At 36.1% G+C, this 20,641-nt stretch overlaps 5 protein-coding genes across 6 annotated transcripts in view; 4 read left to right on the forward strand and 1 right to left on the reverse strand.

Moving 5' to 3' along the window:
- Positions 1 to 20,641, reverse strand: part of LOC120423936 (microtubule-associated protein futsch) — a 163,830-nt gene that overhangs the window by 43,256 nt on the left and 99,933 nt on the right. The window lies entirely within an intron of this gene.
- On the forward strand, positions 175 to 1,102 carry LOC120423937 (uncharacterized). Of its 2 annotated transcripts, none has more exons than XM_039587922.2 (2): positions 175 to 337; positions 407 to 1,102. In XM_039587922.2, exons 1-2 carry the CDS (start codon positions 217 to 219, stop codon positions 820 to 822), a joined length of 537 nt encoding a protein of 178 aa, XP_039443856.1. In that variant the 5' UTR covers positions 175 to 216; the 3' UTR covers positions 823 to 1,102. The 2 variants fall into 2 exon arrangements, with proteins under 2 accessions (XP_039443856.1, XP_039443855.1); XM_039587921.2 differs by having other exon boundaries at positions 186 to 337; positions 404 to 1,101.
- LOC120423941 (uncharacterized) lies at positions 5,870 to 6,496 on the forward strand. Its single transcript, XM_039587925.2, has 2 exons — positions 5,870 to 6,013; positions 6,082 to 6,496. Exons 1-2 carry the CDS (start codon positions 5,959 to 5,961, stop codon positions 6,459 to 6,461), a joined length of 435 nt encoding a protein of 144 aa, XP_039443859.1. The 5' UTR covers positions 5,870 to 5,958; the 3' UTR covers positions 6,462 to 6,496.
- Positions 10,787 to 11,516, forward strand: LOC120423938 (uncharacterized). Its single transcript, XM_039587923.2, has 2 exons — positions 10,787 to 11,016; positions 11,072 to 11,516. The coding sequence occupies exons 1-2, from the start codon at positions 10,911 to 10,913 to the stop codon at positions 11,473 to 11,475; spliced, it is 510 nt and encodes a 169-aa protein (XP_039443857.1). The 5' UTR covers positions 10,787 to 10,910; the 3' UTR covers positions 11,476 to 11,516.
- Positions 11,607 to 12,242, forward strand: LOC120423940 (uncharacterized). The gene is made up of 2 exons (XM_039587924.2): positions 11,607 to 11,764; positions 11,822 to 12,242. The coding sequence occupies exons 1-2, from the start codon at positions 11,707 to 11,709 to the stop codon at positions 12,199 to 12,201; spliced, it is 438 nt and encodes a 145-aa protein (XP_039443858.1). The 5' UTR covers positions 11,607 to 11,706; the 3' UTR covers positions 12,202 to 12,242.

Raw genomic sequence — 20,641 nt, forward strand, 5'->3', positions numbered from 1 at the left:
TGAGAACCTGCTCCCCAAGAATGTGACAGAACATTTGTATCACTTAAAAGTGTGGTTTCCAAACAGGAAATAAACCATTATGTTGGCTTCCCAGGAAGACGACATCATTCCCACTGTCCATTCCCCTTGCGCTTAGTTCAAGTTGTGATACCAACCGCTGCAAAGGTCAACACAAATTGATTTTATCAGATAACAATTGCACTTATCAAATTGGATATGCAATCACCTGCTCCGTCCCACAGAAGCAAAATGAAGTCTCGAGCGAAAGAAGCCTTGCCTTGCCCGGTTACTTGGATCCGTTTTACGCTCACCGCAGCTGTAATTCTGCTCGATAGTGGTTGGTATTTTGCTGGTGCGGTTCTGATATCAGTAGTAATCCCCTCTTCTTATCAACTTCCGCCAGCAGCTCAGGGCCTGCTGTGTCGGCAGTGCTTCAGCCTGGTCAGCTGGGACGATTGCGAGCGGGTGGCCCGGGACAATCTGTGCACCACGGTGGGCGTCAACACGTCCAACCTGAACCTGCTGCACGAGAACCCGACGCTGGCGCTCGGTAACCTGAGCGAGTTCCGGTGCTACAAGTACCAGGCCCGGATCAACCGGCACAACGACCGGGGTCTGGTTACGGGCTATGGCCGCGGGTGCACCTTTGCCGTCGGGGACTTTTGCTCCGGCTGGAAACCGGCGGTCGCCGTGAAGCAGTGCGACGTGTGCGACGATCGGGATCTTTGCAACCGGGGTGGGGGAAGGGCCGGTCCGGAAGTGGTGGTAGTGCTGGGGGTTGCAGCAGTAATGGCTGCCATCGGGACAGGACGTTATAATTAAGGTCAAATAAAGTCGTACTTGGACGGGTCCGGTGCAAGAAAGTGGATAGTTTTGTCTTCTTTGTCCCCTGTTGCCTGGTTTGGTGATAAATTTATCGCGCTCAAACACAGTTGAGAGAGAAAAGTTTTTTTTAAATTAATGACCCAGCAGATGGCGCTCACCCGCGCATTGGAGAAAATCGAGGCCAGTGGGCTAATCTTGAGCGAACCTAATGATGTGCGAAAATAAATTGCCGTCTGTTTAATGCATTATGGATATTTTTGCCGTCGATTGTGGAAAAATGATGAATTGTAGCGGGAACATATACTTGCCATTCTTAGGATAAGCTATTTTTAGCAATACAACAAAATAATCAATTTATGTCATCGATTTTCTATCTAATATGTATTAGAATTATTGATCCGATTTTCTGTATCAGAAAATGTTTTTTTTTCTCGTGAAATTATCTCATAAATAAAAAATTAGCAAAAAAATTAAAAATAAAAAACAATTTAAATTACAGGCCACGGTTTGAATTTGAATGAAAAAAGTGTTTCGAAATGCATTTGAGACCAGTCCAATTTTTTTTTGTAATCATCGGCTTTCAAAATATCTCAGTATTTTAAAAATAAAGGGTCTGTTTGTCTGTGAATGGAAGAGGTTCGGCGTTCGGTCGGTCCACGAAAATTTTAACTTTTTGACGTGTTTTTCGTGGACTTAAAAATTCTCGTTGAGATGTATTGATTGAAATTGGCATAAATTAGAGAAATCACTGGATTACTGGATTTCTTCTTCTTCATATTTGTTTTGTTATTGTGCCTTTTTTAGCGTAATTAGAGGGTGACGAGCGGAAATTCCCGGGAAAAAAATCCCGGGAAATCGACCATTTTTGAACCTCTCGATTCCCGGGAAATTTGGTCCAGACTCCCGGGAAATTTTAAACTTATAAATGTCGAAGCATAATTACATAAACTAATAAGAAAATTATTTGGAAAATTCTAAATTGTTTTGAACATTGGATGTTCAATACTCGATGTTAAAGTTCGAATAAACCAATTCTTCTCTAATCTTCTTATTCAGAAAGTGTAAATTATAAATTCCAATAATTTTAATTGAGAGAAGCCAAAAAAATTTGGAACCCAAAATTTACCTTAAAACATACTTATCAGTTACACCCCTGAATTGAAATTTGAAGTTTTTTAAATATGAATTTATTTATTTTTTCTAAGCGGGTAAAGCTTTTTCAAATAAGTTCAATTTCCATATCCTTTCTCGAGTATAGCAATCCTCATATTTTTTTATGAGTCCCTAAGTTAATTTCGCTGTATCAAGGTATTTTTTTATGTCAATAAGTCATTTTTTCAACCTCAATATTAAATTATATTTTGAGAAAAAAAAACTCTGGCAACCTTTGTAAAGTTATTGTCCGCCAATTGTGAACATTCGGGTTATCCTAATAACTGTGTGTTTCTTCAATGAATAGGGGAAGGTGAGGCAAGACGACCATATGGGGCAAGAGGAACAATCGCTCGTAAGGCCGTAATTTTTACAATTTTGATTATTTCCAGCATGAGGAATTGTTGCTAGCAATGCAATTAGCTGATTCTACTACCACATAACCGCCAAAACGACGTAAACGCCACGGGGCATAAGATTGAGTGAAGTTTTTTTCAAAACCTTTGTTTCCTTATAATATTTGGAAAGTACAAAATAAGGCTTAGGGTTCGTTTTAAGGCTCATTTTATCAAAATGCTATTTTTCCTAGATCAGTAGTGTCCCTACCAGTGACTTGCACGTATTATAAAGTATTATTTATGTTTTGGTTATTTTTGTAGAGATCTTTTAAAAAATCTTGTTTAGGTGGGGCAAGTGTACCATATGGATTTTTAGTATGGAAAAAAATACGAATTGCTGCAGCAACATATTTTATTGTGAAAAAAATACATAAAAGTTCTTAGAAACTGATAAACAATTGTTTAAAAAATTGTCCATACACGATATAATAATATCATGAAAATTTACTATTTATCATCTAAGTAATTTTTTTTTTCGTAAAAACGGTCAAATTTTTAATAAAATATTATTTTTTAATATAAAAATGAAAGAAACGTTTTAAATACATCCTAATCTGACGTATCTAAGTGATAATAGTTCAATTGTTAGTAAATTAGCATGTTTTTTCAAGCATTGTTCCTCTTGCCCCAACGGGTTGTTCGTCTTGCCCCACTGGTTGAGTAGAACGTACGAAAAATCAAAAATTTTGAAATCATTTTTTTACATAAAAAACAGATTTTTTTTTTAAACTTGTTCTATCAAAGTCTCAGTCAAGACCTGGAATAAGATGATTCTAAAAAATCCGACAGATTTTTTAACGTTTTTAATGGGTTATAACGAGCATTTCCTTAGCTTGTTACACTTGCCCCACTTTCCCCTATTTACAGTTGACCGTAAAAAGGAAAAAAACAAGTTTAAATTGTTGTTTGAGTCGTTATTTATCATATTGCAAAAATCCCGATACTGGGAATTTATATATTATTCGTAAACATTTTAAACTATAATTCCCAGTCAGTCCCAGAGTCTCAAAAAGCTCAAGAAACAATCTTGTATTTGAAGATTTAGAAAAAAAATCATAAGGTAGATATAGTTCCTCTAAATAATGAGGATACTTCAATTAACGTTTCATAGAATAAGTAAGAATCAATTGTAAGTAAATTCATTGAAAAAACTTATTTTTTACTTTTCTTTTAAATTATTGCCACTATTGGCATAGTCAAAAAATAACTCCCGGGTCCCGGGAATTCCCGGGAAATGGCCAAATTCAACTCTCGATTCCCGGGAAATTGAAAATCTCGAGAATCGTCACCCTCTGAGCGTAATGCTTTGCTTGTCAAATTAATGTTTAACGTAAGTTTTGCTGCAAAAATATTTTTTCAAAAAACTAAATTAAACTAAACGGTTTTTCGGTTCAGTTTTGCCTGCTTAACAACCCTACAGAAAAAATCCGGTAAAATTTGCCCGGAATATGGTCAAATTTTTACTTTTCTGAAAATCTTAATATAAAATCCGGGTTTCGTGCTAACTACTTTGACAGCTGAGAAATCCCGCCTTACCTTATCTAATCTAAATACCTTGTCAAGGGCACGTCTAGGTTATCATGCTCGTGACGCTCATTTCTCCCTTTTTTTGTTGGAAATAGGAGTGCTTGTTTTGATTGTTGTACAGTAGAGCCAGAATTTTGCCCACAGTTTTCTAGGAACTGTCAAAGTTTTTTCTTGATTTATTTTGTGAGTCCGTGTTTGTTAAATTTCTCATCGAAAGAGTTGTGTCATGATATTTCAGGCCAGTATTCATCATTCGGTTCTGAAATCAACGGATCGGGACGCGGAATTGTTATTTTTTTTCTTTTTGTTTACTTTCGCGATGCATATTTCGGTCGTAAACTTTGAAAAATATGTGCAACGGACTAAAACGACAAGAAATATTCATTTTTTGCACCATCACGAAATATTACTCAGAAGTGTGTGTTATAAAAAGTTACATAAAAATAGGGATTTTTTTTTCAAAAATTCCTTATTATAACATGCAACTTTGCTGAAGACACCAAACGATAAGAAAATAAAAAAAATCTATGGTGGTAATCAATGCTTGAAAAGGGATCTATGACAGCATGGGACTGCTCGATCATTTCCCAAAACTAAATTTGATCGCTGACACACAGCACCTATCATGAACGTCATTGCTTGGCGACGGTCGGTGAACGTGAACACAAAGACGAAACGAGCGAAAAATGAGCACCACTCAAGCAGCCGTCCGAATGTGACAACGTGCTCTCTCTCTCTCTCTCTCTCTCTCTCTCTCTCTCTCTCTCTCTCTCTCTCTCTCTCTCTCTCTCTCTTCCTTGTATTTGCTGCGTGATGACAGAAGTCATATAAATGCGATCATGGGAAAGATGATCGCAATTTCGGTAGAATGTCAAACGACCGTTCTCTGAGTGAATATTTCTTTCCAGAGGGAAGTCAGTGATTGTGTGCAGTGCTGAAAATGTCAGGGGTCATGACTCGAAAATCGGCGACGCTGACACGAATTTTTGAGATCCATTCACTGAACCGCAAAACCGTGACATAAACAAACCCGGCGCAGTCGTGAGTGCCCTAGCTCATTGAGCAGCTGCAATGCGAGGCAGTAGTCGACCAACGCTCATTCGACGTTGCACGCACACACATAAAGAAACAAGTTTTTACACAAAAAGTTCGTATTTATGCGTGGAAATGTAATTTTGAATATAAGTTATGGTTGTTTTAAGTGTTTTGCACAGTCTACAACCATTCAACTGTTTGAAAATAGTCAAAATAGTGTTTAAAGAGGATTTTACGAGTCAGTCATATGACACGAATTGAGTGAGTGTAGCTCATTTTTTCACGTCTCTCATTCTCCAGCAGCCGACCGGCACAAGTCAGGCGGCAGTGGTTGAATAGACACAGTAGGCTTGCAGTCACATGCTAGCAAAGAACTGACATTTTGGTTTGCTTCATGTGTACGCTGGGTTGGAAACTTTTTGCAGGCCTGATTGTGTGAGTGACTTTGCGTAGCACTCATTCGTTTGTTTGTGTGTGAAATGAACGAATTTAGAATGTAAAAATCAGGTTGTCTTGGTGAAGACAATTGGGCTGTTCTGTCAAACGATAGAAATGCATTGAATTTCCTGTCAATGAATAAAGTTTTAAATTTCGGCTTTAATAGAGGAGAAAATCGTGACGTCAGAAATGAACTCAAATCACTCAAAGTTCATTTTGTGAGTGACTTTAACATTTTGGCCTAGTTTGACAGCTACATTGTCCCCAGTTTTCTGTGGGGGAGAAAAGGAGGCGAATACTTTATGAAAATCATACCTGTCAAAATTCCTAGCCTCAAAATTTTGTCGCGAGTTGCTTTTCTCCTCTATTGCTTTGCACACCAAACTTTTTTTGCTACACTCACAAATATGTGCAAATAATGCAGCAAAAAAAAATAGACAATTAATGAAAGAACAGACAATCCGAGCCTGATAAGAGCATTTTGTTAGATAAGTGCTATCGGTACTTACAATTTAACAAATAGTCAAAGATAGGTAGTTTCAGATCCAGTCCTTTATACTGACCAGCTCTCAGTTGAGTTCTGATGGTCACCGTTAAAATGCTGTTCCTCTTGCTGTTGGCTGTTTTGTGTTCCTTGGGTAAGGTTTAAATGTGCAATTCTTTTTTTTTTGTGATGAAATATTTCGAACCTATCTGATTCACGCAGGAAACGCCCTGGATTGCACCGTTTGCAATAGCGTGCTCAGCTGGGAGGATTGCGAGAGCACTGGAAACGTTACCGCGTGCACCCTGGCCGATGTGAACGCACTTCACCAGGAAATGAGCGATGCTAACCCCAACTTGGCCCAGGGTGGACCGGAAGATAGATTTCAATGCTTTGCGATTCACATGGGCATTATAAACATCAGTATTTTCTCCATGGGTTGCACTTTTAAAAAGACTCAATTCTGTTCCGGATGGCCAAGCGGGATGGGAGTGTTCGAGTGTAGAACGTTTAACGGCGAAAACGGCGGAAACGGATTGGGTTCTTTGGGTTTTGTTGGGATGGTTGCTCTGGTGGTTGCTGTTATTAATTTGAAAGTTTGAAATTAAATAAAGTCAGTAGAAAAAAGGCAATTTTTTTTTTTTTTAATTTTCAATATTTTTTTTATAATTTTGCTGAGAATATCCGAAGTTAATTAAAGATCAGATCATTTAATCGAATCACGGAATAAAAGAAGCAATACGTTTCATGGATCGATCAATTAAAATGGTTTTAAACAATCAGAAATTTCATTACAATTATCGTTTTGAACATAGTTGGTCCAAACTAAGACCTTGCAGAAATCGAAAAATAAGAAGAAAAAAAACATAATGTTTTTTCTTATTTAGTCCCCAATTTTCCATCTACGATTAGTTGGAAATTATTGATCAGATTTTTATTATCAGATTTTGATTTTTTCGTAACACTTCCTCATCATTTATAAAAAGATTTCTGAAATTAAAAAAAAACAACCTAAATATGACTACAACTATGGATATTTTTCCATAGAAGGCTCCATACAATTTTGTGGGCTAGTTATTAAAAACGGGTATGCAATTGTGCACGTAAGAAATTCTATGTCTTTTTCGTGAATTTCAGCTTTTTTTTTATCTTGAGAAGGAATTCTCTAATGGATTTTTGATGTCTTTGGCAAAGTTGTATGTAATTGATAGGACCTTTCGGAAAATAGGTACACGAAAAAAACGTTTTATTTTTTAACTAACACCAAAAGTTGAATTTTTAAAATACGAAATTTCTATTTTTTAAATTTGAAAATCTGGTCTAAAAGATACGATTTTTTTTTTGAAAGTATCCAAAATTTGGAAAAAAAAATATTGAAAATAATGTTTTAAAGCTAAATCAAATTTTCAGCCAGAAAGTACTCTAAATTATTTCTAATAAAATGTATCGTTTTAAAGTAACAGCTATTTTTAGGTAAAGCAATTCGATTTTCTAGGTATTTAGTGTTTAGAAACATATTCATGAAAGAAAAGCAACTCTGAAATAAATATGTTTGAATAGCTGGGCAAATTGCCTACAATTTTCTCTTTGGGACTTTGAAAATCGGGCAATTTGTTTCTGAGATACAGCCTCAAAGTATTCGAATCAATAAAAAATTAATGTCTCTAAGAGTGTTAACTAACAAGTTATCGTACCCAATAAATCAACAAATTACAAAATAAGACTCACCTAATTAGCTAGTAATTTTCAGCTCATCTAATGTTGCTGATTGGCTGTACAATATTATTTCATTTAATTCCCGGGAATCGAGAAGCTCAAAAATCGCCACTTTTTGTGCAATTCAATGAGTAACTGTGTAAATATTATCAGCGCTATGTCCTGATTAGAATATTGATTTTGGTTAAGTGCTTGAAGTATACTTTGAACATTTGACAGTACACCTCGTGCCTCAGCGCAGTCAGCTGGGAGGATTGCCAGAAAGCGGGCGGTGTTCGCTCGTGCACGCACGAAGATGTCAACGGATTCCACGGAGTGTTGCACGATGGGAATCCCAATTTTGACTGAATCTTATCGTGATTTCACAAATGTAATGACAATTACAAGGTTGAATGCACTTGTATTTTAGTTGATTTTGTTTTTATTTATATTTTAAATACACAAACTTTGAAAAAGCGCTAAATTTTATTTTAAAATAATGTGCAACTTTAAGGATAAACCTATTCATTAGGATTAAAAAAAACATTCCTCGAATTTCAAAAAAAAAAACAATAAATTTTATTCTGCCTCCATCAGATGTTAGGTACCGTCAGTGGGGGTGACTATGGGTCAAAAAACGATACACCTCTCGCAGTTTCTTAATAGCAAAAACAATTTTAATAATATCGAAAATCTTTTAACGTAGACTTCTGGAGTTTTTTTTTTAAGTTCCAATTAACCAAAGTTTTTTGCTTTTTGAGTGTTTTTTAATACCCCTGACTCAAGGTGGTTTTAATAACACCCAAAAAGCAAAAACAGGAAATCTTGTTTATTGGACCTTTAAAAAACTCCAGACTTGTTCTTAGATAGTTTACAAACATTTTCCCAAAATATGGTGGAAATTGATGAACTCTACCTTAAATGCCAATCACAGGGGCATGATGATTACATGATTACTTTGATCACCCCTGACTAATATAAATACATTTTCTGAAAACTTTTCTGATTTTAACGCAAAAAAATACGAAAATTTTCAAGACGTCGCATTCGACGGAAGTCGAACAAAACCTTAATTTTATGACCTACTTTAGAACGCTTTCTGTCAACTGAATAAGTTTCGCCAATAGATACATAATAATAACAATAAGTGCCACCGACAGGGCACGTGCATTTTATAAGATAACACTGCAGTAGGAACTGATTCCATAAGTGGGTACTTCCTACCGTTACACAGTAAAAAATAATGTAAATTTGGAAGGTGTAATTTTGGAAGGTTGAATATTACCTCTTTTATGGTGTAATTTTACCACAATTTAGACTGAAAAAGTGACATTACACCAGAAAAGTGGTAAAATTACACATTTTCAGAGGCAAATTACACATTTTTCTGACATAAAAGATGCACCCCTTCCCAGATGTAATATAACCATGATTTTTTCAACGGTGTACATTGAGTTATTATTAGGATGTAACAAAAATCACTTCTTTTTTGCGGTCATTCAGATGCTGAGCAATTCTCTGAGATTTTGGTCATCCGTTTTTTTTTTTTTTTTTAAATCCGGCTGAAACTTTTTGGTGCCTTTGGTATGCCCAAAGAACCCATTTTGCATCATTAGTTTGTCCATATAGTTTTCCATACAAATTTGGCAGCTGTCCATACAAAAATGATATATGAAAATTCAAAAATCTGTATCTTTTGATGGAATTTTTTGATTGATTTGTTGTCTTCGGCAAAGTTGTAGGTATGGATAAGGACCACACCGAAAAAAAAAAAAATTATGCGCGGTAAAAAAATTGTGATTTTCAAATTTACTTTTTGTCACTTAAACTTGTTTAGCATCGATTTTACATCCAAAATTAGAGTTGAAAGATTTTTGCGACCAATATTTCAATTTTTTTAAAAAATCAGTATTGATTAAAATATTCATAACTCTGTCCAAGATTTTTTGCCCATTCTGGAAATTTCTAAAAGTTTGATGTCCAATCATCCAATCAAGTTTTAGTAACAAAAAGTGAAATTAAAAATCACCCATTTTTTTTACCGTGTATCATTTTTTCAGTGTAGTACTTATCCATACCTACAACTTTGCCGAAGACACCAAAGCAATCCAAAAATTCCTTTAAAAGATACAGATTTTTGAATTTTCATATATCGACCGAGCCACGTAGCCCAGTGGTAACGCTTCCGCTTCGTAAGCGGTAGATCGGGGTTCAAATCCCGGCTCGGACCAACACAACTGGTGATCTTTTCCCTTCTGGAATCGTTTGCTTAGTAAAGGGAAGGTAGTGTATCGTCACAAACTGGACCTTATCACGACACCTTAGGGAGGCGACCTATGGAATGTTAACATTAACCTTAACATGTTAACATTAAGTTGAGAATGAAAATGCCACTGAATCCGCTTTGTAAATGCCAGCCCCGATACTCTTCAAGGGTGTTCCCCTAAGGAACTGGGAAAGATTTACTTTATATATAATTTTTGTATGGATAGCTGCCAATTCTTTATGGAAAATTATATGGAAAAACTAATTATGCAAAATGGCTTCTTTGGGCATACCGAATGCACCAAAAAAGTTTCAGCCAGATTAAAAAATACAAAAAATATCGAATGACCGGAATCTCAGAGAATTGCTCTATAAGCATTTGAAGGATTTTTTTTTTAAATGTGTAATTTTAGCAATTTTGAAAATTCGATTTTATAAAAGCACCCCACAAAACCAGAGAAAATTTTCTATAATTTGTAGACACCGCTTCTTGAAGTTTGAATTTTGTGAAAAAAAAAGTTCTCAGTGTCATTTAGAAGCTCCCATTTTCAAACTCGCGACATCTATTGGCTCGATTTTCAATGATACAAAACGAAACTTTAGTGAATTTTTCAGTTTTATTTCAATGAAAATACTATCAAATTTTTCAAATCAAATATAGGTATCATATAAATACGGCTTTTTGAATGTCTAATCAAATATATTTTAGCTAGAAAGTCATGTATTCGCAAACTAGGGGAACAGCATCTAATTAAATCGTGCCATATCAGCACTTTGACGTTCAATTACAGCTTATAAAAAGTGTTTTCAACTGAAATCGATTAATGGCTCAATAGGAAGTGAGCAAGCAAGTTTCTATATATATATTATATATAGTTTTGCAAAAAAAGTTGGTGAAAATCAGCAAATTGGACGGAATTAGGAGCGAGTGCTTAACCTGCCAAACATACGCGAATTTCACCTAGTTGATGCTTGTTGTATTGCTTGGTCGTCGCGCGTGCATTTACAAATTAATGCTAGCAGATAAGAATTGGATTTTGGATTAGTGTTTCAAGTAGGGTTTCAACATTTCAAAATGCAGTAATTCTAGAATGGATCATCGCCAACGGTCAGTTCAGTTTGCAATCTCAACCTCAACCATGACTGTCTCGGCTCAATCGCTGCTTCTACTTTTTGTAGTATCTTCGTTCAACATTGGTAAGGCCGTTTTTTATCTTCAAAATAACAGTTAAAAATATTGAAACAATTTTAGTCCGTGCCCTGGATTGCACCACGTGCCAAAGTGAAGTCAGCTGGGAAGATTGCCAGCAAACGGCAACTGTTGTGTCCTGCAGTACTGAGGAGGTCAACGATTTCCACGGTGTAGCCTCGATCGGGAATCCCACGTTGACCCAGGGCAGTCCGGAAGACGGATTTCAGTGCTTTGTGTTGCACGTGCGCTCGAAGGATTCCGGGCCGGCCACCAGTCCGGATAGGTTCTCCAAGGGGTGTACGTTCGCCCAGACCGAGTTCTGTCAGGGTTGGAGCAGTACGCTGGAGGTGGTCAAGTGTGGAACCGACGAGGCAGGAGATGTTTCGTTCGGTGGAGTTGGGAGGTTGGGTGCGATGGGGCTAGTGGGAATGGTAACTGTTGGACTGTTTCTGAGAATGATTTGAAAGTTTGAAATAAAATTGATTGAACAGTGATAAAAGGGTTGTTGATTAAATCGTCATCAAAATGATTAGATAAATGATGACACTTGAAGTGGATCTATCACTAAACACATGTTCTACTGTTGACTTAAACTGCACGCGCTCAGCTTTAAAATCTACTGATACCGGATATTTATTTCCTATAACTCTGTCTCATTTCTAAAACATTGGTTTAGTCGAAGTCTGTCCGCAAAAATGATCGCCACGCGCATAGTGCTAACCCTTTTGCTGATCTTTGGGGCGTTTGCAGTCGGTAAGAATCTCTCTTAAAATTCATAGAAAAATGAAACTCATATTACGAAACCTTCAGGCAACTCGCTGAACTGTTCCGTTTGCAGCAGCGCCATCAGCTGGGATGACTGCACGAAGAACGCCCAGGTGAAGACGTGCACCTTGGCCGGTGTCAACGCGGCTCACGCCGTAATGGTTGCGTACAATCCCAACCTGGTCCAGGGAACGGCGCAGGACGAGTTCTCGTGTTTTGAATTTCAAGCAAATTTGAAAGATCCGGGCCCAAGTGAGTTACCGGTGACGTTTTCCCGCGATTGTACCTTCAAGAAGGTGGACTTCTGCAAGGGCTGGCTGGAGCGCGTGGAAGTGGTCAAGTGTGAGACTAGCGGTTCCGGAGGGTTGGCGGCGATGGGAGCGTTGGTTGTGGCAGGATTCCTTGCGGTTTACTCAAGATTGTAATGTGTTTCAAAGGGAAACAATAAATGAATGTTGCAGCGTGACGTCAATAGTATCCCTTGTTAAAGTCTAATCATCGTTAGTGTCAGCATCCTTGAACAGTTCAAGCAAATCATTTTAATTGGAACAATGCAAGTGCACGGTAGTGTGGTCCACTTTTTCTTTGAAGACAAAAGTTGACATTTTCTTGCCCATCAGGCGAGATTTCGTCGTCGAATAATGTGTTGTTTTTTTTTTTCATTAACAATTATCCGAAATGTTTGTTATTAACTTCATATAATGAAGGGATGATCGAATCAGGGAATATTTTAATTCCCAGGACCTGGGATTTTTGCATAATACTTCCAAAAATGTTATTTTTTTTCTCAAAGTATAACAAATTGTAATCTAACCACATTTTCTATGTACCGTAAAACGGGGTGACTTTGATAGTCACCCCGGTAGGTTTGCGATTTGTCCGCAAAATGAAGAGTACAATTAAAATACGTACGGAATGGTTTAGAATAAAACTGACCGTCGTAGAGAAGTGTTCAAAGCACCTCAAAAAGAACTTTTCATAAAACTTAGAATAGTTTAAGAAGTTAGTTAACTATAGTTAAGAAAATGTTGATGAAAGTCATTATTTTAAACTTCTCAAAGTGTCATGATTTTCTCAATGAACATGATTTTGAATCGGAAAACGGAATTCATTTTCGGATTCTTTGGACAATTTTTCACTAGGAGAAGGGTAAATAAGTTTTTAAATAATAAATAATATGTGTTTTTGAAACACAATTAAAAAAACTTCCTAATTTATAGGCAATTTCAGTTGAACAAATTTCATGTCAAATGTGAAAACTTGTGATTTGTGCTAGCAAATTTTCTGAATTTTTCAAAAAATTCTTTTTGGAAATGGTCACTATTTTTAAAAATCGAAAAACTGAAAATATTTCGCTAAAATCAAACTTTCGGTGGCTATATCTTGCCAACGGAGCCCTTTATCAAAAAATCTGTAAAGTACTTTTCGATTGCAAATTCAATTTTGCATTAAAAAATAACGTCAAATTTGATTTTGCATGGAACTTCGATTTTTTCCAAAAATCGCTATTTTTTCAAAACTTTATAACTCGGCGGCAGATTTTTTGACCATGTTTCTCTATGGCTCAGAAGTTGCGGATTTTTGTCCCCTAAAACATATCAAAAAATCTCGAAAATAAAAAAATACTAATTTTGGGAAATTGAGTTTGAGTGAAAACAAAGTTGATTAAAAATCTGCAATTTTTTTTCCGTGTACCCATTTTTTTCTCAATAGTCCTCAACAATACCTACAACTTTGTCGAAGACACCAAATTGATCAGAAAATTCACTCAAAAGTTACAGCTGTTTGAATATTTACATACCATTTTTGTATGGACAGCAGCCAAAATTGTATGGAGACTTGTATGGGTGAACCAATGACACAAAATAGCTTATTTGGTCATAGGGAAGGCCTCCACAAAGTTTGAGCCAAATCAAAAAATACAAAAAATAAAAATGGTCGAAATCGGCCGATTTTGTAGAGAGTTGCTCATTTGAAAAGATATCAAAACACGGATTTTTACCCATTTCAATATTTGCGCTGATTTATTGTACATAGGGGAAATCTACCCTTTCCAATCAAACACCTATCTTCGTCATATGGAGAGTTTGATGCTCGATTAAAGCTCCAAAAATACTATTTGGGCTATAAACTTACCAGCAACAGCACCGCCTCGAGTAAGCACGCAAATGTATGCCACTTACTGGCCAAAAAGATCACATTTAATGCACTTTTGATCATAATTTGTATTTTGCGAGACCACTTCTCATCATTTTGTTGGCACACACAGTGACACACACGAGAATCCCTCAAACGCTTAATGAATATCGCCAAAATTAACTTTTCACTTTCGCTTACTTTTTCACGGCGCTTAAGATATGAAATTGCTTCCAACTACCGGCAACATGTTCTTTTGATCATTAGTAAGGCACTCACTTGAAGAATAATCCCGAAAAATGTAATAAATTAGCAAGCGCCATCAAAAAAACAAACGCGCCAAGTCGTTTGACGTTTCAATTTTCACTTTGCATTCCAATCGAAGGCTGAAGAAAACCGAGCGAGAGACGAAGGCAAAAAAGAACAAAGGCTGGCCGTCAACACCACCAGCAGCACAGCCAGCGATGTCAGGAAACATTCCCTATAAATGCCACTTTTCGTGAGTGTTCGTTTGAACTGTCAGCGCAAATGGCAACACTCGACAGAGTGTTGGAAGAAAAAAGAACTAAGCCGATATTAGAAAAATGGGCGTGGCCCAATGCATTCGCCTCGATTAGAATACCCTTGGGATTTTTTTTTGTTAAATGCTTGGTAAAGAAATAGAATAACTTTTAGTGAAAGTGAAAATAAACAGAAATGTTCACAAAAACTTGCTCTACTCGTTGGTGTACTTGGTTTTAGTAAAATTCAAGGGAGACTCTAGATTATCCAGCATCATTCAAACACGACCGCTTATTAGGATTAAAATGGGTAGATTTCCCCTATTAAGGTATTTTTCCTAAAAGTAAATTTGAAAGAGTAGAATTTTTTTTCAAGAATCAATTTAAAGTTAAAAAAATGATTTAGGCCGTTGCAAATATATTTCAAAGATAAGGCCGTTGCAAATATTTTTTGAGGTTTATGTCCCTCGACTCGGGCCAAAATCGAGGGGGGGGGGGGGCAAAAAATAAAAAAAGTTTAAACATTGAATTTACGAGCCATGGTTTCAACATTTGAATGAATAAAGTGTTAAAAATACATTTTACACCTGCTCAGTTGTTTTGCAATCATTGTTTTCCAAAATACCTAAGTATTGACGAAAATTTGTTTTTTTTTTGCAAAAAAAAGTTTTTACGGTGCTGTACATTGGAATTTCATAAAAATTCAAAATACTTTTAATCCAGCCCAAACATGCTAAATATGATTATCAATGCAGAAAAATGCGTTTTAGATTGTTTTAAGTTGATTTGACTTCTATTTTCATTAAAATTTTGAAGATTTCTGAAAAAATATTTTTTTTGCCCCCTGATTTTTTGGACCAATTTTGGAGGAGTTGGGCGACATAAACTTTGAAAAATATTTGCAACGGCCTAAAATTCCCTTCAAAAATCGGTTCGAAAAATCAGGGAGCAAAAAAACAATATTTTTTTCTAAAATGCTAGAAAATTTTAATGGAAATAGAAGTCTAATCAACTGAAAACAATTTGAAATGCATTTTCCTGCGTTTAAAATCATATTTAGCATGTCTGGGATCGATCAAAAATATTTAGAATTTTTGTGAAATTCCGTTGCACAGTACCGCAAAAAGTATTTTTTTTCGGCGAAAAATAATTTCGCCAATGTTTAGATGTTTTGAAAACTAATGATTGCAGATCAACTGGGCAAGGTGTAGAATGCATTTTAAAACATTTTTTTTTCATTCAAATGTTAATACCATGGCTTGTAGTTTCAATTTTTATATTCATTTTTTTTAGGTTTTGTTTCCACTCCCTCTTCCTTATCTTTGACCAGAGTCGTGGGAAATACACTTCAAAAAAATTGCAACGGCCTTATTTAAAAAATAGAATTCAAGCGATTTTTTACAGACCATAACATTTTTTTTCAGAAATGGAAGTTCATGTACACAACTTACGTTACGATAATTCACAAGCGTAAATTTCTCATAAAATGACATGTCTTCTATTTTTTCAACGGTTGAGTAACGGGAAACAGCAGCGTTTTTGTAAATATTTTAATTTTTTTTTATGAAATAAGGCTGCAGCAAAAAATAAAATAAATTAATTTAAATTAACCCGTTAGCTTCTCATATCAAAGTGAACCACACTAGTGCCCGCACATCACAAGAAACGGTCCACCTTCTTGCAACGGATGATGGCAGGTAGAAATTATCGTTTTTTTCTTCTTCTTCTACTTCTTTCACCATCTTGGAAAAGCTACACGAAGCTACTGCTGCAGCTTGATTGAGGACCTTTAAAAAGGGTTGCACAGATCCATTACGTAATACACTTTATGGCCCAGCACACCGACTGTATAAAGCGAGCAATTTTACGAGAAGCTTCCGGAGGTCGTCGACGTCATCGCCGTTAAGGGCAGATTTGTGGCCTCTGAGTGGAAAATTGAAATTTTCGCCAGAAATTGAACTAATTGGATTACCAGATTATTATCTCATCGTCAGCAGCAGCACTCGCCCAAGTCAATTTGGGTCAGTGATTGAAAAGTTTTTGCTCTTTCCCTTTGTCAGCAATAAACAAGTTGTCAGAATTGTCTTCCCTGATGAAAATTGTGCCCAAATTTGTCTCGCTCGTGAAGGCTGCTGCCATCAGCAATTAAAATTAATTATCCTTTGACAGAGACAGCGAGAACTAGATTGCCGCCGAGGAAATCCTGGTGTTCTGAACCCGGCCCCAGCTACGCGGAGACTACATATGTCACACATGTCGTTAATGGTGCCATCTAAATTAATGAAATTTCACCACCATTTTCCCGAAACTCTCCGATGGCCGTGGCAACTTTCGGTTCTCATCAAAAATTCATCGCACCGAGAATCGAGAACGGCTCGTTTTACCCCAATCAACCCCCACTCCTACTCAGTCTACACGATCGATCGCCACACCAGACCAAAAAGAGAAGCGATAAGAACCCGGCATTATCTGTTTTTCTTTTCGCTTTTCCAGCGGACAAATTCCCGCTGGGAAAGTGTTGTGCGCGTGTGTCAGTATGTGTGTCTAGTGTGTGTGGTGATATAATCCCAAACCAATCCGACCAATATTGTGACTTTTTGGCCCATTTTTGGGGTTTGGTATGTGTTTTGGACGGAGACCAACACTAAAGTTGTAAGGATGAGAATTCCCAGCAGACCGTGGTCGCCGGGCACGGAACGGATTGTCTGCTGGTATTTTTCATGACTTGTGAAATGGTTGTTACACAGTGGGTACAATTTTTTTTTTTTATTTTGGCCTCCCTTATGGTTTACAGTCACTTTTTCAATGTTTTGCTTGTTTTTCACTTTTTTTACTACAGAATGATACAATTATCATTTGAATTGTAAAATAAATGCGTAGAGGCAAAGTCTGTCTGGACATTACAACAATTTCTGAATTTAACATAAAATATAGGAAATGTTAGCAAAAAACACAGCCAAAGTTGACCCAAGAAAAAATGAAATGTCACACAAAACAACTCAAACTTCCAACCCAAAAATTTTCTTAGTTTTTTTCCGAGGCTTTTTTGAGGGTCAAAAATTGGTTAAAAAGGCTTCATCCATAAAGTACGTCACGCTAAAATCAGCCAAAATTTACCCCCCCTCCCCCCCTTTGTCACGCTTTTCCTATACTTATAACATGCAATGTCACGCTTGCTCAGACCCCCCCTCCCCCCCTAGAGCGTGACATACTTTATGGATGACGCCAAAGTGGATTTTGGCAAATTTTTAGATCGAAGTCCGCCTAGAGGCGGTAATATGGCCAAACCAAATTTCTAAAGTCATGTTTAAAACAACTTAGGCGTCATCCATAAAGTATGTCACGCTCTAGGGGGGGGAGGGGGGGTCTGAGCAAGTGTGACATTGCATGTTATAAGTATAGGAAAAGCGTGACAAAGGGGGGGAGGGGGGGTAAATTTTGGCTGATTTTAGCGTGACGTACTTTATGGATGAAGCCTTACCTCACTTTCCTAAAAGTTTTTTTTTCTGTTAGAGTTTAGGGTGGTGTCAAATCTGGTACCGGAGCTATATTTTAGAAAAAATGAGTTTTGGAAAATAAAACTAAAATATTACAAACATTCTGAAATTATTTTTATTTAGTTATTTTTTTATTTTTTTCTTGTTTGTCTCTGTTATGTCCTTAAAGAGAACTTATTTTTACATATAAAATCAATTTTGCAATTGCACATTGAAAAATGTCAAACATAAGTGTTTTTATGCCTTGCAAATTTGATTCTAGAATATAAAATTTTAACATAATTTTTATTGAAAATTGCAGATTTTTTCCAAAAATAAAAAGATGCCTAAATGCCGGAATTATATTATTTTATTATTTTTTTAAAGAATTTTTCTTTTAGTGGTAAAAAGACAAATATAAAAATCGAGATTTTTTTTGGGACAACATATTTTTAAAGTCCCAATTATTAAATCACTCCATCATCATGGAATTGGGTCCTAAAATTAGGCTTAAATTAGTGATATCACAACGATAAAGCTTATTTTTTAAAGTACAATGACCTTTTATAAGGCCGCAAAGGATTTAAAATGGATTTTTAAATCAATTTAAAAAAAATAACTTTGCGACCCTCCTTGACAGAAAAGGTTTTACTTGACCACTCGTTCCAAGGGAACCAAAGTTGATCCATCGAAAATGTTGTCTTGTCAATTTATTTGTATGCATAAAAATGAAAAAAAAGTGATCAGAAATGGTTTTTAATCGTATTTTTTTTACCGTTGTACATAAAAATTAGCATAAGGCTATAGGACCCTATTGAGAGTAATTGTTTAAACATTTGAGTGAAAATAGTGTTTCAAAATACTTTTTAAACCAGTTCAAATGTTTTGCAATCATGTTTTTAAAAAGAATTAGGTATTTATGAAAAACACATTTCGCGAAAAAAAACTTTTTGCGGTATTGTACCTCGGATTTCCACTAAAATTCAAACATAATGATCAACGCAGGATAATCAATTTCAAACTGTTTCAAATAATTATATTTTTGATTTCATTAAAATTTCAATGTATTTTTTGCTCCCTGAACAATATTAGTAACGGCCTTAAATTTTTGTAAATAATCTTTTTTTTGCCCCCCATTGAAGTAAAATTTGCAATGGCATCTGTTTTTCTAAATTTTTTAATGTTTTTTGATTTGTATTTATATTTTGATATATTTGAAACAAAGAAAGATTAAATCCTTCGATCCTTGGTATAAAGAGCGTTCAAATATAACGAATCGCAAACATTGACATCATCAGACGACCCTGAACCGCTCCTGAGTAACAAATTAAAAACAAAATGTGCATTATTATTTAAACCTTTTATTCAAATTATCGCTGTTGACTCGTTAAAAATACCAAGTCCTTTAGAAATAAGGGCACGTGCACAAACAACGAGGCTTGCCGCCCCCCGCCAAAAGAGATTTCTGTAGGGACAATTGAGGGGAAGAGGGCTTAGAGATTTCCAATAAAAACGTGTCCACGTGATTTATGGATGGTCCCTACACATCGATTTCACGTCAAACCAGCAGGATTATGACTACAAGTGCTCCGATTCTGCATGGTAGTTCTTTGGTCAAAATAATTAGACCCGTATTTTTGTGTTTGACAATTAGAGTGGTCCTATCTGAAATAGGGGGTTCATAAAATTGTGTTTTTGAACGATTTTCGCAAAAAACGCATTTAAAAAAAAATCATGTCTCCACATCGGCGTAATCAATTTTAGCTCGCCACGCTTCAAAAGAAAGGTGATTTCTTGAGTTTTCTATGAAAAATAATAAGGCTTTTTTTTAAACAAAGCTGAATACACTTTCAGACAAAAATAAAACTTTGTTTGTTGTTTTGAAGGTCTCGGGACCATAGCTCACAGCTGAAAATATTTCCTTTTCTTTTTCAGGATATTATACGTAACCAAAAAAGGTGAGATGATTTGAAAATAGATATCTCAAAGTTCTGTACATTAATGGGACATAAAGCACCTTGCGTCTCCAGCAAAATGTACTGAGAACTCATTTCGATGGAGAAGCACGGTACTTTTTGTTCGGTTGATATATCGAAAAACAAAATTTTTACTATTTTCTGAGTATGTTACGTTAAACATCCTGTATATTAATGTTTACTAATTTGAATGCAATTTCGTTTTATTCAAAATCAATTTTAACCACTAACAAACTGTTAGTTTGTAACCGGATAGCTTACATATCAGCACTGAGATATGAAACAATACAGCTTCAAAATCAATATTGATAACGAATGAAATTCGTGGTCATTCCCAATTGTGCCATCAATATTCGATGTATCGAACCGTTAATTGGTTTAAATATCCTCCCCCGCCGCTGGTGCGGCTGCAAGTGTGTATCAATGTGCATTCATACACAGCCCGGTACTCATGTGTCAATTAGGGCTGGGGTAGCATTCAATGGTGGACCACACACATGAATTATCGCAACACTGCACTGACACGTGGACAGATTCAATTAACGTCATCCGCTCGATTGCATCCATCCGCCCACGATGATAGTTGTCGGCGGTGGCGACTGTTGGTTGGTTGGAAATTCTAGTTTCTATGAATTTTGGATGTGCTACAATGTAAATGTATTAAAAATATTTTAAACAAATTACGAACGTGACTAAACTTTTCCACTCGGAAAATCGTTCAAGCTGCCTAATCTTGTTTTCCAAGAAATCTTCAACGTGTCCCAATCAGAGGAGGGA

Source organism: Culex pipiens, chromosome 3 (assembly GCF_016801865.2).
Source record: "Culex pipiens pallens isolate TS chromosome 3, TS_CPP_V2, whole genome shotgun sequence".
In the NCBI taxonomy this organism is placed as follows: domain Eukaryota; kingdom Metazoa; phylum Arthropoda; class Insecta; order Diptera; family Culicidae; genus Culex; species Culex pipiens.

Bases quoted from the DNA above. Each gene is read 5' to 3' on its own strand.
- LOC120423937 (XM_039587921.2), top strand. From the start codon at position 217: ATGCAATCACCTGCTCCGTCCCACAGAAGCAAAATGAAGTCTCGAGCG. The intron at 338-403 runs GTTGGTATTTTG...AACTTCCGCCAG, and splicing joins TGTAATTCTGCTCGATAGTG to CAGCTCAGGGCCTGCTGTGT.
- LOC120423941 (XM_039587925.2), top strand. From the start codon at position 5,959: ATGGTCACCGTTAAAATGCTGTTCCTCTTGCTGTTGGCTGTTTTGTGT. The intron at 6,014-6,081 runs GTAAGGTTTAAA...TGATTCACGCAG, and splicing joins GGCTGTTTTGTGTTCCTTGG to GAAACGCCCTGGATTGCACC.
- LOC120423938 (XM_039587923.2), top strand. From the start codon at position 10,911: ATGGATCATCGCCAACGGTCAGTTCAGTTTGCAATCTCAACCTCAACC. The intron at 11,017-11,071 runs GTAAGGCCGTTT...AAACAATTTTAG, and splicing joins AGTATCTTCGTTCAACATTG to TCCGTGCCCTGGATTGCACC.
- LOC120423940 (XM_039587924.2), top strand. From the start codon at position 11,707: ATGATCGCCACGCGCATAGTGCTAACCCTTTTGCTGATCTTTGGGGCG. The intron at 11,765-11,821 runs GTAAGAATCTCT...CGAAACCTTCAG, and splicing joins CTTTGGGGCGTTTGCAGTCG to GCAACTCGCTGAACTGTTCC.